Below are 16925 nucleotides of genomic sequence, written 5' to 3' on the forward strand. Positions count from 1 at the left end.
TCATGTTAAATATCTGACATCGATGATAATCGACTTACTCAATTTTGTTGTTATTATCATGACTGTTTTGTTTATATCCCGATCACGTGATATATGCATGCCTCATCAAAACATTCAAGGCCTCTAGTCATTCGCATTGATTATGTATAAGTTTCGATGATAGTCGGTTAATTATTAATGTATACATATCCTTAAAAAGCAAAAACGATGGAAGTTTCGTATTTTATATGGCAAGAAAGTTATGGTTATGGCGCGTCCTAAACTTTTTATTATTATGTCTATGGTCAAAATGTCTTTTACGAATTCGTAGTGATGGTGGCTGGCTTCCTTGCAGACATAGCTTCATAAATTACGTCTAATTTGTAAAGTTCATCAATATTTTACTGAAAAGAAACTAGTTCTATTAGTGATTTAAGTGCTCAAGAAAATATACATCTAATCGGTAAGTGGAAAGTGAAATAAAGACGTGTGATATGCGCGGCTACCGGTACTCTACACGTGGTTATGTGTTATACCGCGTACTTGTAAAGAATATGTTTGGTCAAATTCAACAATGAGTTCATGTTCAAATTCATGTTACTGCAGTGTAAGTGCAGTGGAAAAAATAAAAGTTTTTGATTTAACGTCATGTTATATATTAGGTTGTTTATTGAACGTGGTTTGACAGCAGTTATTGCGATCCACATCAAATTAAGGTAATTGTTGAGCGTTCGCCTTTAGCAATAATCAAAGAACATTAAAACCCATGTATTGTAAACAAAAATGCTAGTAAATACACCTTTGTTCATGTCTTGCTTGATAGTTTCGCAAGTGCCATGTAATCAGCTTTTTCTTTTTGCTCGTGACGCATCTAAGTGTCATACAAGTGTGGGAAAGTACAACTAATAAGTATAGTTGCGTGCTAGGCGCTAAGGACGTAAATGTCTTGTCGTTAGTTTAATCTAACACAATATATGACATGTCTATAGGATAATTAGTTGAACATAACCTTAAGGCCCTACCTAACAACTTTAATACTTTATATACACGTGTAGTTCGCAATTGGAAAGCAATTTGGTCATTCTCAGGCACATGGATGTGGAATTATCGCAATTGGGAGATATTATAACCTTAACATTAATCTTAATCATAGTGCATAGAAGTTTCATTCACCTTTTGATATGTCATGAATTCTCAACTTTAACAGAATATATAACAGGTTGAAGTTCTTGTACCAACTTCATTTAATGCTTATAATTAGTATTCATATAACTATGCTATCTGCTATATGGTACATGAGGAAAATGTGTTTTCTGAAGTTGTTGTTATGTACATAGTAATTTTAAATGAGTCACATTCCATAATATTGGACTATCTTAAGTATTTAATTGTCAAACATATTTAACCATTGATTTTACCACATTGTCAAAAACTTACTCCTCATGGTGTGTTGTAGCATGTGTTATCAAAAATTAAAAATTTTGTTGTATTCCTTATAATTATTTAAGATTTCTCTCAACAAAATAACGAGCCTCAGTCATGGTGGATTTGAATATCAGTAAAAACTGATATTCAAATCCACCATGACTGAGGCTGCAATATAACAATTTTATGTTGATCCAATATAATCAGACTCGCCAATTCAAATTTTCAATGTATATTTACCTACTTATTTAATAAAATCTTTTCGTTCCCATATTTTGAAGCTTTATCAGATTATTTTCAAAAGCCTAAAGCGACAGCATGCATACTACAATATACTTTCCCTGTGTAGTTCCTAATACTGTGAGATTTCCGGGATAAAAATTATTCTTCGTCCTTTCTTGGAACTCAAACTATCTGTGTATATTGAATTAAGTTTATATATTAAGTAGATTCAGATTAAATTGCGAAATAACCATTAATTAATATAATATTTAGATTAGTTAACATATTAATGAATTGCCACATTTTTCTTTATCTTATCTTGGAAAACATGAAAAATTAATTGAGTTTTAGGTTTTCTAAAAATATAAAGATGAACTAGGTATACAGAATTATAAAAATGCTTAAATAAGCCATCCATCCTTTTTATTTCTTAAATAATTTTTTAAATCCATAAATGATTATTTTCTGTATTGCTGTAAATTTTATTATAAGGTACATATATAGTATTGAGACCAACTAGATATTTCAATAAGAGTCAAATCAAATTTACATAATTTTGATACAATTTATTCATTTTTTTTTATTATTTATTACATTTAACATAACAATCAAATTCTGGTAAGTAGTTCATGTTCATGTTAGAAGTGTTTAATTAATTATTATTGAATAACAATTTTAAAAGTACATAATGTGTACAAGATAACCCCATGATGTCTTAGATAAAAATTATTTAATTTTTACACTAGGCTGATTGTTTCTTTGCCCCAAAGTGTCATCTATTTTTGCCCAATGCCTCATAGAGAACTGAATTCACTTATTATTATAATTCCACTTGGTTGTATAAACTGTGTGGTTACCTACCGTCAGATAATTTAGTAAAGATTTCATAAAATTGTTTCACCAAGTGAAAGGTGCAGGGAGTTAGGGAACGGGAAAATAGTCTTAAACTATTATTAAATAATTATGTAAATAGATAACTCAAAAACTAAAAGTTTCCTCAGTGTGAAATTTCAGGTTTAGGTTCCATAGGACAATAGCTAACCACAAAAAAATTTACGACTCAACTTCACGCCCTATAATGTACAGTTTAGCCAAAATATTTTGCAACACTATCATAAATAGTTAAATACTAACAAAAAATTATGAGTCATGTTCCAAATGACTAAACATGACGAAATTCTTCAAACGAACTTAGAAATACATATGCAAATTCATAACCACACTGGTCCATTTACGATTCTCTGTATCCATTGATTGATGTTACGAGAAGCAACAAGCTGAATTACATTCCCTATCGTGCTTATTAATTTGCGTTCACCGCGATACAATTGTCGGGACTGCAACAGCGAGACGCGATGCGCTCGCGCTTATCAGACAGGGTCAAGAATACGTTACTCAGCTCAAATAACAGTTCTAATTCACTCTCTTTCGTATACCAACGTTAGAGAGAGACGCACTGCGGGGTAACGACCGTGCAGACGATTGTTACTGACTTCGTGTCAACGAAAGTCCAGAAAAGAGGTCATTCAATGACGGCGCCTCTTATGAAATTGATGCATTCATGCATATCTGATTAAGGCATTAGTATCAGCCGTTGCTTATTAATCATTAGTAAAACATAAATAATTAAAATGATACTTAAGCTCCATTAGAAAGCTGTTGCATCAATATAATACATATTGTCTATTTCTGTGATACACGTGTATATAGCTATTTTAGTATTGCTTTATTTTTATAACGACTGCATAGGTCATCGTTCTCGTCATCTTATCGTAATAGAGCTAGTGACGAAACAGTATGGTTGACTTCCGAAGCAGGTTTGGTCGGAAGGTTTCAACTATGTAACGATACACGGGTGAAAGTGCGTTACTAATGTTACACACACACATACACGCAACAGGTGCAGCACCTTCCCACTTAGTTTTTTCGATGAAAACCCGATTTCTTATCGACGAGCCAACAAGTTAAAAGTTAATTTACGGACCAAAAAGTAACGAATAGAAGTTAAAATTCATAGATCAACAATAATTATTAATTATTAATACAATTTCTTATTTAATAATGACAAATTAACGAATGCAATATTAATTTTTTTTAAACATCTGTTCTTAAACTTTAAATACACAAAACAACTAAAAACTTGCATAATGCATATTCGCTTCGAACAGCTGTGCATTCAGCTGGTTATAGTGCATCTGGTAGGCAGTTTAAATACATACCTATTAAATTTACTCATATTACATATACCTACTCCAAACAGTCACCGTGTACATTTTTCTATTAAAATTGTAAATATAAAATATTGTTTTAACGTGTGTTTTACACATTATTTATTATTTCGATTTTTCATAGAGCTCACTTCGTTTGAATTACATTATATATACCTACCTACGCCCCTGCACATTTCAATTGAGTCGGCACGCGCCGAAACGAACAAATAAGGTGCTTATTGTATAGTAGCTCAAAGCTGATGTTCACGCCTCCGTCCACGTGGACAAACCGTATATTTTTATCTATGAAAACTGATTGAAAAACAAATTAAGATGAATCGAAACCAAACAAATTCTTTACAAATAGGTATATTAAAGTAGATAATCGATTTAGATGTTTTAAACGTAGGTACGAACAAAAATTGTAATTACGATTGTGAACTCCATCAAACAATCAATTTAACAAAAAAAAAATTATACAAAGAAAAAAAAGTATAAAGCACAGATATATTATGTAACTGCAGAAGTAGTGTGTATAACAGAAAAATTGTGATGGTTGCAGAAAATGAGTTCAAGCGTGTGCTACAAGTGTAACCGCACCGGGCACTTCGCCCGCGAGTGCACACAAGGCGGCGTGGCGTCGCGCGACGCGGGCTTCAACCGGCAACGGGAGAAGTGCTTCAAATGTAACCGCACGGGACACTTCGCGCGCGACTGCAAGGAGGAGGCCGACCGTTGCTACAGGTGTGTACAGAATGGCAGATGTGTAGGTAGTGTAGGTGTAGTAATATTTTAGGAGCCCAGGAGTTTGATGATTATGACCCTTCGTATGTCCACAAAAAGCCTTTACAGGAAGGCTGATAGGAAAGTGTCCACTAGCTAATAAATAGCAGTCTTGCAAAGTCCAAAATTGGAATTACCTAGAACCAATATCGGAATTGAAGTCCCGGGTGAATAATAAATATGTCGCAAAGATATGTTCTACTTCTACTAATGGAATCTTGTTTCTCTTGCTTTTATTTTGAAACTAGCTGCGCTCCGCGGTTTCATACGCGTGGCTCCGCTCCTGTTGGTCTTAGCGTGATGATAATATATAGCCTTATAGCCTTCCTCGATGAATGGGCTATCTAACACCGAAATAATTTTTCAAATCGGACCAGTAGTTCATAAGATTAGCGCGTTCAAACAAACAAACAAACTCTTCAGCTTTATTATATTAGTATAGATGTACATTGAACAGGTAACATTCAATTACTCTTTTTTCATAACACATTTATGCCAGTAAGTAATCATAAAGCGGTCGGTGTTCAGACAATGAATCCCATCTAATACTTATGAAAGAATCGATCGATCTAACGACCGCTTGAAGTTTTTATAATATTATGGTAACAGAGTATAATTAAATATTTCTCTAAGAGTATCGCGTCATTGAACCTGACCCTGACCGAATCGATCCACATACGACACTGGCGAATTAAAGATACTAATTTTTATCACAAGTCATTGAACTTTTTGCCATCGTCGGCCGGACGTATGAAATCGTGTATGCATATAAAATAATGTATGTATTAAAATTTCTAATAAGGAAAATTAAATGTTTATCAAGGTGAATCTGTAAGAAAATTTGAATAGTTATACATATATGCAAATATTGTTAATTTTTATTGTTCAGTTCAATTTATATGTGCTTGTTAGACGTTTTATTTCTTTTGTTTGTGGCGATAATTGTTCCGCATGTGTTACGTAATGACCTTAATAATTGCTACAAAGCAAACATAAAGTATTATTTTTTCAAAATTTAAATTACAAACTCGCACATAAAAGTAGCGTTAATGTGGTGAATCCGTTTCCAGATGTAACGGCACGGGGCATATAGCGCGCGAGTGCGCGCAGAGCCCGGACGAGCCGTCGTGCTACAACTGCAACAAGACGGGGCACATCGCGCGGAACTGCCCCGAGGGCGGGCGCGACAGCTCCAACCAGACGTGCTACAACTGCAACAAGTCCGGCCACATATCGCGCAACTGCCCCGACGGAACCAAGACCTGCTACGTGTGCGGGAAGCCCGGACACATCAGCCGCGAGTGCCCCGAGGCCGAGCGGAACTAACACGAGACCCGCACCCCCTATACACATTATAAACAAATTCAACTATGTATATTATGATGCCACGCACGGACTGTAAGCAAAGGACGCGTTAAGCATTAGATCGTAAGGCCACAGACTGTACGAAATGAAATTAATACAACGGAATTATAAGCAGCGGTACGCAGAGACTGAGGGTTAATGTTGACTTGTATATAGGTCTCCAGCGCGGTGTTCGCCGTAGGTTAATGTTTGTTCTTGCACGTGAAGTTGTGTTTTTAAATCATTTAATAATCGTGATTGAACTATTGATGAGGTAGCGTTACAGTTTTTAGCATTACAGAGTATATATTTAATATATTTTGTACAGATTTATTTGTCAAAAGATAAATTGGTTGCTGGCGTATGATGACTTTTCAATGTTGTGGAGGCCCCGGAGATGTGACCCACGTGACTCCTGCTTGTTTTGTCGTTAAGCAGGAGGCGCCCTTTCCCTCATATCTTCGACTATAACTATCAGTTAATATTTGTTTTTTTTTTAATAATTCCTTTGTTTATGAGGTCCTGCTGATTTGTGGAGAATTCAGTGGTTAATTAATTAGAATTTCATTAATCAGAATATTTTTTATTTTGTTATCCCTTACAATGTGCCTGTACAGTAAACACATGGAATGTAAAGTATCAGCTTCAGTGGGAGATAATAAAAATCTTGCCTTATTTTCAATAAGTTTTCCCTCTTGCCCTGATTCTCGCCACACAATCACACAAACACCAAACCAAATCCTATTGGACATAATGAACATTAACATTTAGACGATAGAAAAAATTAGTGAAGCGTATCTTGAGTACAAGATACAAGAAGAAACTATAAAAACAGATTCACTTAAAAGTCTACTTACTGGTTGTTTTGATTCGAATTATTATGATGATTGGTGCTTTTAGAGTAGTGAGTGGAGAGAAAATGATTTTATTATCATTTGAGTGGTGGGATTTCGATATAATTTGTAAAGGAAAAATAATAATAATATACAGTACTTGTAAAATACAATCAAGCTTTTTTAATCTTTGCAAAAGGCACGAAAGCAATTACGCTTCTGTTTTTCTCAATACTACTACTACTGGCAATTCTAGAGAAATCATTTTTATAGAAAACGAACGTATCTGCGCATTTTTCATGTTAGACTTCGCTTGTAAAGAAAAGCTTCTTTTTTGTATAATGAAAAAACATATATAATTATTTATAGGAAATTACGTCACGCTATCAGAATGTGACTCAGTGTTTTGCACCTAAGAATGCTCGTTATATTTAAAATAAAGGATTTGACTTCAAGGTCTTCTTACACATCAACTTACATTCTAATCAATTTAACTTCTGATCATTGTACCACAGTCCGCCCCTAGCGATTAATGTATATATATATAACTGATTATATAATAATTATATTATAACCGATAGCGCTATTTTAAAGGCTTATTACACTACCCGATATGAAGGGCCCTGCATCTAGGGTGGGCGTGTACCCTAGTTAGTGTGGCGCTTATTACACTTCTCTGCAAATTGGGCCCTAACTCAGTTTATACGCGAATGTCTAGAGAGATAAACGTATTGTGGCATTTTACATTATGCCGCCGTCAGTATCGAAACTTCAAAAAGTTGCTGTAGCAGTGGCAACCGTTGACGCAATAACAAATATTAAAAAAAAGAAGAGAAAGATCTGGGTGAAAGAGTATTTGCGGTTACGTGAAAAGCTTTCAAATATGCAAATACTAAGCGTGCTTGAACCGGGAGTTTTTATGAATTAATTAGAGTAGGTGCAGAACAATTTGAACACTTGTTGAATTTTAAAACAATTAAATAAACAATTGATTTAAACAATTTATTTATTTGTTAACATGGCGGTGTGATCACAAACATTTGGAACTTCCCTTTTAAGTTATATAAACCTGTAGTAGGGAAGTTTGGTGACACCTTACATACAAAAGCAGCCACTTTAGGGAGCTAGGCAGATCGGGCAGACCCGATCGCCCTAAATCGGGACACTAACTCCCTAAGTCTTATTACACCACTCTTAGTTAGGGTTAGGGTCCCTAAAAATTGGGTGGTCTAATAAGCCTTTTAGCGAATAATTTCATTTTATTTTAATCATAACAGTACCTAATAGATAAAAACAGAAAAGCTTAAAATGAAACCGACCAGGAGAAAATAAAGAGGGTATTTTGGAACAATATCTCTAGTTCTCTGCCATTATTGTACTTAAATGCCAAAATAAATTATTCTTTCACGCCATAACAACTGAACTGATTTTGATATTGAACATGAAGATAGATTAGACTAGGAAAGATGCTAGGTTTTTAACAAAACTAATTCTGAATAAACACAAATATAATTACTACGGCTGTCACGCGAATGGCGCGGGCGGCCTAACGAAGTGAACGGTGAACGGAGCGTAGACCCAACGGAGTGTTGGTAATAGATAATTACCTACCTATTTTATAATGTAAGTATTAATGGTAAGTATGCAGCTAGCCTAAATATGAATACCTGATAGAGGATAGTACAGTACTCCAAAATTAATAAATCTTCGCTAATTGATTATCGTATTTCCAGAAACACCCGAATCATCCCGAATAATTGAATCGTTAGTGCCCTAAACAATGGACTTGCACCTTGTTCGAAAGAATAGAGTCAGAGTCATACACAATCGAAAACAATTCGGGCGATAAGCGACGGTAGCCTGTCAGTCAAAAAATTCAAAAATCTGTCAGTCGTCTTTATATATTGGTGGTGACCGCACGTATTATCTCTGTATGGAATTATATAGAGCTGCTGTTACATACCCTTCTTAGTTTTATTACAAACTTGAATTTTCTGATAAAATGATTATTTACACAGATAGCAGTGGGGAAAGTGAAAATTAATAAGAGCATAATGAAAGTTCAGATCATTCTACGATATCATAAATAGAGAGAATCCCTGATTCTGTAAATCCTTTGCACTGAGATTTCAATGATTAGATTTCATAATTTAAATGTAAACCAGCGTTTGAAGATCATTTTTTTAAATAAGTATAAACTTTGTCTTATTTTAACCTTCCAAATATCCATCATTACGCCAGCTTCAGTAAGACACTTTAATAGTTCTAAGTATAGCATTTTCCAAGTAAATCAATACAACAAATATATATTCGCAATCGTGTGGCTTATCCTTACTATTTATATTATCGAAACAAATTTCGTTACTTATCTCTTTTACCATAAAATCACAATAAAACTCATAATTCTAATAAACTATGCATGAAGAAAATACATTGAACCACTCTATATACATATCGTCTTCGGAGGCTCGGTGAATATGGCAGTTGCCGAACAGTGACGAATTTTTCTATGCGCATTATCAGTTTGGGAGTACTGTATGCAATATGCATGCATTCAGAACCACTATGGCATGATTAAATTAAGAAAACTTACGACACGCTATGATGCCAAGATGATTAATTAACATTGCGCGCGGCCGGTGTGGCGGGGTACGAGCGGGGCGAGGTTCCGTGTTCATAGATTAAGCAATGCACGCAGATGCGATACATTGTGCAATCTATTTACTCGGTACTATCTGATGGTTCTGAAACTAGGGAATAAAATAAAAAGATGATATTATATAAAACTATGTATTTTAATTTCCTTTATATAATACCAGTTTAGTAAGCTTTAGTCGTTTTGTGTAATAAACAATAGTTTTATCAGTTTTTGCTTCATGATGTAATCGAGTTTTGGAGTATTAGTTTATAACCCTAATTAAATGGATTCGATGATTCAATATTGATGGCTGATTCAGTGACTTATGCTACTCAACAACTTCTACTTTCACTATTATATCAGGTGTCGTATTTAAATCAGGTGTCGTATTTAAATCAGGTGCCTTATTTAAATCAAATCCGAATTTATCTGTAAAATTTTGAAGAAGAGTTTTGTACCTGGCACATCTTTTCTTGAGATAATAATTTTGACGTCGTAATATCCTAAACTTCTTAGCAAGTTTCTTTCTAGCTGCAGATTCCATAAGTAATTTTTTCTTCAGTACAATTGTTCTCGGACTGTCGAAAATTGATTCTGAACTGCTTACTGAGTCAGACAATGGTTCTGGTTTAAATGAAGGTGGTTCACTGGTTTTTTTAGGCTGAAAAAAAAAAGGTTTCAGTGTAGTCGGTTGTATTTTTATCGAACATTATGAACTACCACAACCTAACCTTATCTATGTTGTGCTCAAGTAAGTATTTTTATCACTAAAAATGAAAGACTGATAAAAGTTAAATTATTACATCAATGCAGGGTACAGCTGTTTTCCTTAAGTATATTCGTCCTGTCTTTGTGGTGTATTTGTCATCTTCTTTAAAATGAATAGAACAAACACGTGAATACTCTGATGGTAACCATGTGTCCTCACTACGATTTTTTTGTACAAATTTAATCCACTCCTCCCTTTTTTCGTGGCCGTGATGCGGAAACCTATAGACAAGTTGAATTAAAACTAAACAAGATGGAAATATTCTTGTTTAATGCTTTTCACTTTGCGTAGTCGGGTTAACCGTTAAAAGTATAAATATTTACATACTACACTACGGTAATATTTTCTAGTAAATTAAATGGATTTTTTTAACAGACTCATCGATAGTGTCACGTCGTGTACAGAAATGTTGTTACTTGTTAGTCTATGAAAATGGCGTCGAACGCAGAACGCGTGGTGATTTATTGTAAAATGATAACAATATTAGTAAAATGCATGACTTACGGATAATAAGGAAACTTACTGGTGAAAAGTCACTCCTTGGGCTTTGTTTGTATTATGTGAACTGTTGAAACAATATCTCATCACACACGAAGGCATTTTGAACAGAGCAATAGCACGTGTTGACGGGGCAAGCGGGGGGCATAGACTAAGTGAGATTGAGACGCTTGTCTCTAACCACAGAACAGTAAAAACTTTCTTTCGTCCCGTGTCATGTTACAAATAGTGTAGTAGCGATGTAAATAAAGCAATGATATGAATGATCGTAGATATACTACGTCCATCAAGTAATTCGCCCCTAGCGATTAAAAGCGCTATTTTAGCGAATAATTTCATATTATTATAATCATAACAGTACCTAATAGATAAAAATAGAAAAGCTTGAAGTGAAACCGACCAAGTCTTTATATATTGGTGGTGACCGCACGTATTATCTCTGTATGGAATTATATAGAGCTGCTGTTACATACCCTTCTTAGTTTTGTTACAAACTTGAATTTTCTGATAAAATGATTATTTACACAGGTAGCAGATAGCAGTGGGGAAAGTGAAAATTAATAAGAGCATAATGAAAGTTCTGATCATTCTACGATATCAGAAATAGAGATAATCCCTGATTCTGTAAATCCTTTGGACTGAGATTTTAATGATTAGATTTCATAATTTAAATGTTAACCAGTGTTTGAAAATCATTTTTTTAAATATAAACTTTGTCTTATTTTAACCTTCCATATATCCATCATTACGCCAGCTTCAGTAAGACACTTTAATAGTTCTAAGTATAGAATTTTCCAAGTATACTCCAGTCAGTCAAGACAATCAATTCACAATAATTCCAAAAGTTTTCAAACTTGGGTCAAGTGAATGGTACATTGCACATTGGGACGACAATAAATCTCATTTTGCAACCTTGTCCGCAGTCCGGAACTGCAATTAAATTATTTTTTGCTGTATGGTCGTGAAAAAAATTCCAAAAGTTCTGCAAACTTGGGGAAGTTTTCGATATAATATTTCATAAGATTGAATATTAATGTTTTTTTTTTATTAAACTGAATGAGGTTGCAAATTTGTAAATGCATCAGAATAGATGTTTTCGAAGTTTGCAACCAAGTTCCAATTATTCCGAGACCACCTTACTCGAAAAAATGACCACGAATTAAAAATAATTATAAATAAACATGTTCCGGTCAACGAAAAAGGTTGCAAATTTATACAACCGTTCGGTATATATTTCCGATATCTGTGTCAAGTTTGCAGAACTTTTGGAATTTTTTTCACGACCATACAGCAAAAAATAATTTAATTGCAATTTTAACAATGTTCCGTACACTTAGATTGGTTGCAAATTTAATACGTGATATAAAATATTATATCGGAAACTTCCCCAAGTTTGCAGAACTTTTGGAATTTTTTTCACGACCATACAGCAAAAAAATAATTTAATTGCAATTTTAACAATGTTTCGGACTGCGGACAAGGTTGCAAAATGAGATTTATTGTCGTCCCAATGAACCATTCAATTGACCGAAGTTTGAAAACTTTTGGAATTATTGTTAAATTTTCGATTTCGAATGTCGATTCTGACTGATGTATAAATCAATACAACATATATTCGCAATCGTGTGGCTTTTACTTACTATTTATATTATCGAAACAAATTTCGTTACTTATCTCTTTTACCATAAAATCACAATAAAACTCTTAATTCTAATAAACTATGCATGAAGAAAATACATTGAACCACTCTATATACAGTGGTGGACGTTTCATTAGAAACACGTAATACGATGAAGGAGTCATCAAATTCATTTAACATTTATGTATTAACGTATTAGAGATTAAGTATGATTTCATATGTAATAGAACACCTGTTTATCTAGTTTTATAAGAAATTGCTTTATTTTAATCAAACGTTAGCTTAAATTAATAAAATTCAACAACTTTAAGTGAAGTCTGATTGTCGAGTATTTTCAGTCTGGACAACAAATTAGAAACAGCATGGTTCGAGTGTTCCAAAGTAAAAACCTGTTGAAATGCTGACAATATTTTTTTCTTTTACAAATATTTGCACCGTTTTTTAAACATTCCATCTAAAATTTATTGAAAATTAATTTGCTTTGCAGTTTAAATGGGTAAAAGTAAGATTTGTGACCCATCAACAAGAAAAATAATTTTAAGTTTACATTTTGACAAAAACTGGAGTTACACGAAAATTGGAAATCATTTAGAGTGTTCGATAAAAAGATATTCAATGCTACAGTTTATTTAAAAGAGCATGGTGCTTCCGATCAAGTGCCTAGAAAAGCTCGACCATGAAAAACCACTGCACGCGAGGATAGGCAAATGATTCTTTTGGCAAAGATGGATCCATTTAAAAGTTCAAATTCTATTATAAAATTAGTTTTTTCCGAAGATGAACCTCGCAATGTGTCGATCAGATCGGTTCGCAGGCAATAAGTCGAGGCAAAATTTTTGGGAGAGACGCCAGGAAAGTACAACTTCTTACTAGGCAGTTCAGGGAACAAAGACTTTCATTCCGCCAGTGAAAAAGTTTGATTTTGGGATGAAACTAAAATTAATTTAATCAATTATGACGGCTAAGGATACGCACGTCGTTCAATTAACCAGGCCTTAGATAATAAATAAATAGTTCAGCATGGCGGAGGAAACATTATAGTATGGGCACGTATGGGGTTGTTTTTAGACTGTTATAATCTTTATAGACAACAACGGCTTTACAATTTCGTGGCTTAGATTGTATGAGATTTTAACACGTTTGCAAAAAAATATTTTCTAATAGAATTGGAACCTTTAAATGGATCCATCTTTGCGAAAAGAATTATTTGCCTTTGCTCGCGAGCAGTGGTTTTTCATGGTCGAGCTTTTTTAGGCACTTAATCAGAAGTACCATGCTCTTTTAAATAAACTGTAGCATTGAATATCTTTTTATCGAACACTAAATGATTTGCAATTTTCCTGTAACTCCAGTTTTTGTCAAAATGTAAATTTAAAATTATTTTTCTTGTTGATGGGTCACAAATTTTACTTTTACCCATTTATACTGCAAAGCAAATTAATTTTCAGAAACTTTTAGATGGAATGTTTAAAAACGGTGCAATTATTTGTAGAAGAAAAAAATATTGTCAGCATTTCAACATTGGAACACTCGAACCATGCTGTTTCTAATTTGTTGTCCAGACTGAAAATACTCGGAAATCAGATTTCACTTAAAGTTGTTGAATTTTATTAATTTTGCGTAGCGTTTGATTAAAATTAAGCAATTTCTTATAAAACTAGATAAACGGGTGTTCTATTACATATGAAATAATGCTTAATCTCTAATACGTTAATACACAAAAGTAAAAAAAATTGATGACTACTTCATCCTGTTACGTGTTTCTAATTAAACGTCCACCACTGTATGTCGTGGCCATATCGTAGATTTGCTCATTTCATGATATGATCGATCATTTCACGAAATGGTCGCATTTCATCAAATGGCCAACATAGTTTGATCAGATCGTTAAATCGTCAACGTTTCACGATTTGGCCATCCACATTTGGCCAGATCGTATAAAATATAAAGAGTCCATAAAATATTAAAAAAATTCAGAATATTCTAAAACTTGTTTAATGTCATTTAAGTTAGTGCCGCGGCAGCGGGCGGCGAATGCCAGAAGCGAATCGTTTTTGCAATAAAAAACAGTTAGGTTAGGTTAGACTTTGATAAACAACGCACGAGCCGAGCGAGCAAAGCGAGCGTGCCGCGGCAGCGGCCGGCGAGTGCCAGAAACGCTTTTTAAAAAACAAACAATTATAATACTATAGTAGGATATATAAATATATATCCTAAAAGAAAAAATGCGTCTTAAATTATTTTATTTAAGACGCATTTTTTCTTCAATACATAATATAAGATATCCACATTTTCCATAGTACTCGAACCGTCGTAAATTCTTTGCTATGACTTTCTTCATATTGTTATTAAACGAATTATGAAGTTTTTAACTGCGAATAATTAAATTTTCGCCAGCGGCCGCCATCTTATCACATAAACACAGAGCTTGCAGCGCCTCTACCAATGATTAATGTAACTATTTTACGATATGATCAAATAATTTTGATCATTTCATGAAAAAACCGCGCGTTTAGGTGGCCATATCGTGAAACGATTTCTTATCATTTATCTGCTCAAGCCACATCATTATGTGGCCAAACTAAATTGGCCATTTCACGAAATGCGACCATTTCGTGAAATGGCCAATCATATCATGAAATGAGCAAATTTACGATATGGCCACGACATAATATATACAATAAACATATCGTCTTCGGAGGCTCGGTGAATATGACAGTTGCCGAACAGTGACGAATTTTTCTATGCGCATTATCAGTTTGGGAGTACTGTATGCAATATGCATGCATTCAGAACCACTATGGCATGATTAAATTAAGAAAACTTACGACACGCTATGATGCCAAGATGCACGCGTGTTAAGATGATTTAACATTTCGCGCGGCCGGTGTGGCGGGGTACGAGCGGGGCGAGGTTCCGTGTTCATAGATTAAGCAATGCACGCAGATGCGATACATTGTGCAATCTATTTACTCGGTACTATCTGATGGTTCTGATACTAGGGAATAAAATAAAAAGAGGATTTTATATTAAACTATGTATTTTAATTTCCTTTATTTAATACCAGTTTAGTAAGCTTTAGTCGTTTTGTGTAATAAACAATAGTTTTATCAGTTTTTGCTTCATGATGTAATCGAGTTTTGGAGTATTAGTTAATAACTCTAATTAAATGGATTCGATGATTCAATATTGATGGCTGATTCAGTGACTTATGCTACTCAACAACTTCTTCTTATATCAGGTGTCGTATTTAAATCAGGTGTCGTATTTAAATCAGGTGTCGTATTTAAATCAGGTGTCTTGTTTAAATCAAATCCGAATTTATCTGTAAAATTTTGAAGAAGAGTTTTGTACCTGGCACATCTTTTCTTGAGATAATAATTTTGACGTCGTAATATCCTAAACTTCTCAGCAAGTTTCTTTCTAGCTGCAGATTCCATAAGTAATTTTTTCTTCAGTACAATTGTTCTCGGACTGTCGAAAATTGATTCTGAACTGCTTACTGAGTCAGACAATGGTTCTGTTTTAAATGAAGGTGGTTCACTGGTTTTTTTAGGCTGAAAAAAAAAAGGTTTCAGTCACGTTTCAGTGTAGTTAGTCGGTTGTATTTTTATCGAACATTATGAACTACCACAACCTAACCTTATCTATGTTGTGCTCAAGTAAGTATTTTTATCACTAAAAATGAAAGACTGATAAAAGTTAAATTATTACATCAATGCAGGGTACAGCTGTTTTCCTTAAGTATATTCGTCCTGTCTTTGTGGTGTATTTGTCATCTTCTTTAAAATGAATAGAACAAACACGTGAATACTCTGATGGTAACCATGTGTCCTCACTACGATTTTTTTGTACAAATTTAATCCACTCCTCCCTTTTTTCGTGGCCGTGATGCGGAAACCTATAGACAAGTTGAATTAAAACTAAGAATTAAAACTAAACAAGATGGAAATATTCTTGTTTAATGCTCTATGGAAATATTTAATAATTAATATAACCTTCCTTTTCACTTTGCGTAGTCGGGTTAACCGTTAAAGTATAAATATTTACATACTACACTACGGTAATATTTTCTAGTAAATTAAATGGATTTTTTTAACAGACTCATCGATAGTGTCACGTCTGTGTGTACAGAAATGTTGTTACTTTTTAGTCTATGAAAATGGCGCCGAACGCAGAACGCGTGGTGATTTATTGTAAAATGATAACAATATTAGTAAAATGCATGACTTACTGATAATAAGGAAACTTACTGGTGAAAAGTCACTCCTCGGGCTTTGTTTGTATTATATGAACTGTTGAAACAATATCTCATCACACACGAAGGCATTTTGAACAGAGCAATAGCACGTGTTGACGCGGCAAGCGGGGGGCATAGACTAAGTGAGATTGAGCCGCTTGTCTCTAACCACAGAAAAGTAAAAACTTTGTTTCCGTCCCGTGTCATGTTACAAATAGTGTAGTAGCGATGTAAATAAAGCAATGATAGGAATGATCGTAGATATACTACGTCCATGGTGATACGAATTAAATGTGGAGGGTAGTAAATCACAATATAGTAAATGCATACTATAAAGTATTTAAA

General features: G+C 33.9%; 2 protein-coding genes across 2 annotated transcripts; one reads left to right on the plus strand and one right to left on the minus strand.

The window, feature by feature from the left end:
* Positions 1-280: 280 nt before the first annotated feature.
* Positions 281-6540, plus strand: LOC149902013 (uncharacterized). Its single transcript, XM_090110736.1, has 3 exons — positions 281-442; positions 4399-4580; positions 5690-6540. Exons 2-3 carry the CDS (start codon positions 4402-4404, stop codon positions 5943-5945), a joined length of 435 nt encoding a protein of 144 aa, XP_089966862.1. The 5' UTR covers positions 281-442; positions 4399-4401; the 3' UTR covers positions 5946-6540.
* Positions 6541-9757: 3217 nt separating this feature from the next.
* Positions 9758-16705, minus strand: LOC149902014 (uncharacterized). Its single transcript, XM_090110979.1, has 5 exons — positions 16594-16705; positions 16055-16241; positions 15695-15897; positions 10238-10424; positions 9758-10095 (listed from the first exon to the last, which is right to left on the minus strand). Exons 1-5 carry the CDS (start codon positions 16668-16670, stop codon positions 9763-9765), a joined length of 987 nt encoding a protein of 328 aa, XP_089967105.1. The 5' UTR covers positions 16671-16705; the 3' UTR covers positions 9758-9762.
* Positions 16706-16925: the final 220 nt, after the last annotated feature.

The sequence above is a fragment of the Colias eurytheme genome, chromosome 16, assembly GCF_061535395.1.
Source record: "Colias eurytheme isolate Ceu_HAF_F1 chromosome 16, ilColEury1 Martin Lab GWU primary, whole genome shotgun sequence".
Taxonomy (NCBI): Eukaryota; Metazoa; Arthropoda; class Insecta; order Lepidoptera; family Pieridae; genus Colias; species Colias eurytheme.

Excerpts from the sequence above, each read along its gene's own strand:
- LOC149902013 (XM_090110736.1), top strand. The coding sequence starts at position 4,402 with ATGAGTTCAAGCGTGTGCTACAAGTGTAACCGCACCGGGCACTTCGCC. Across the intron at positions 4,581-5,689 it reads GAGGCCGACCGTTGCTACAG|ATGTAACGGCACGGGGCATA; the intron begins GTGTGTACAGAA and ends ATCCGTTTCCAG.
- LOC149902014 (XM_090110979.1), bottom strand. The coding sequence starts at position 16,670 with ATGCCTTCGTGTGTGATGAGATATTGTTTCAACAGTTCATATAATACA. Across the intron at positions 15,898-16,054 it reads CAGCTGTACCCTGCATTGAT|CCTAAAAAAACCAGTGAACC; the intron begins GTAATAATTTAA and ends TTTTTTTTTCAG. Across the intron at positions 10,425-15,694 it reads CTCAAGAAAAGATGTGCCAG|GTTTCCGCATCACGGCCACG; the intron begins GTACAAAACTCT and ends ACTTGTCTATAG.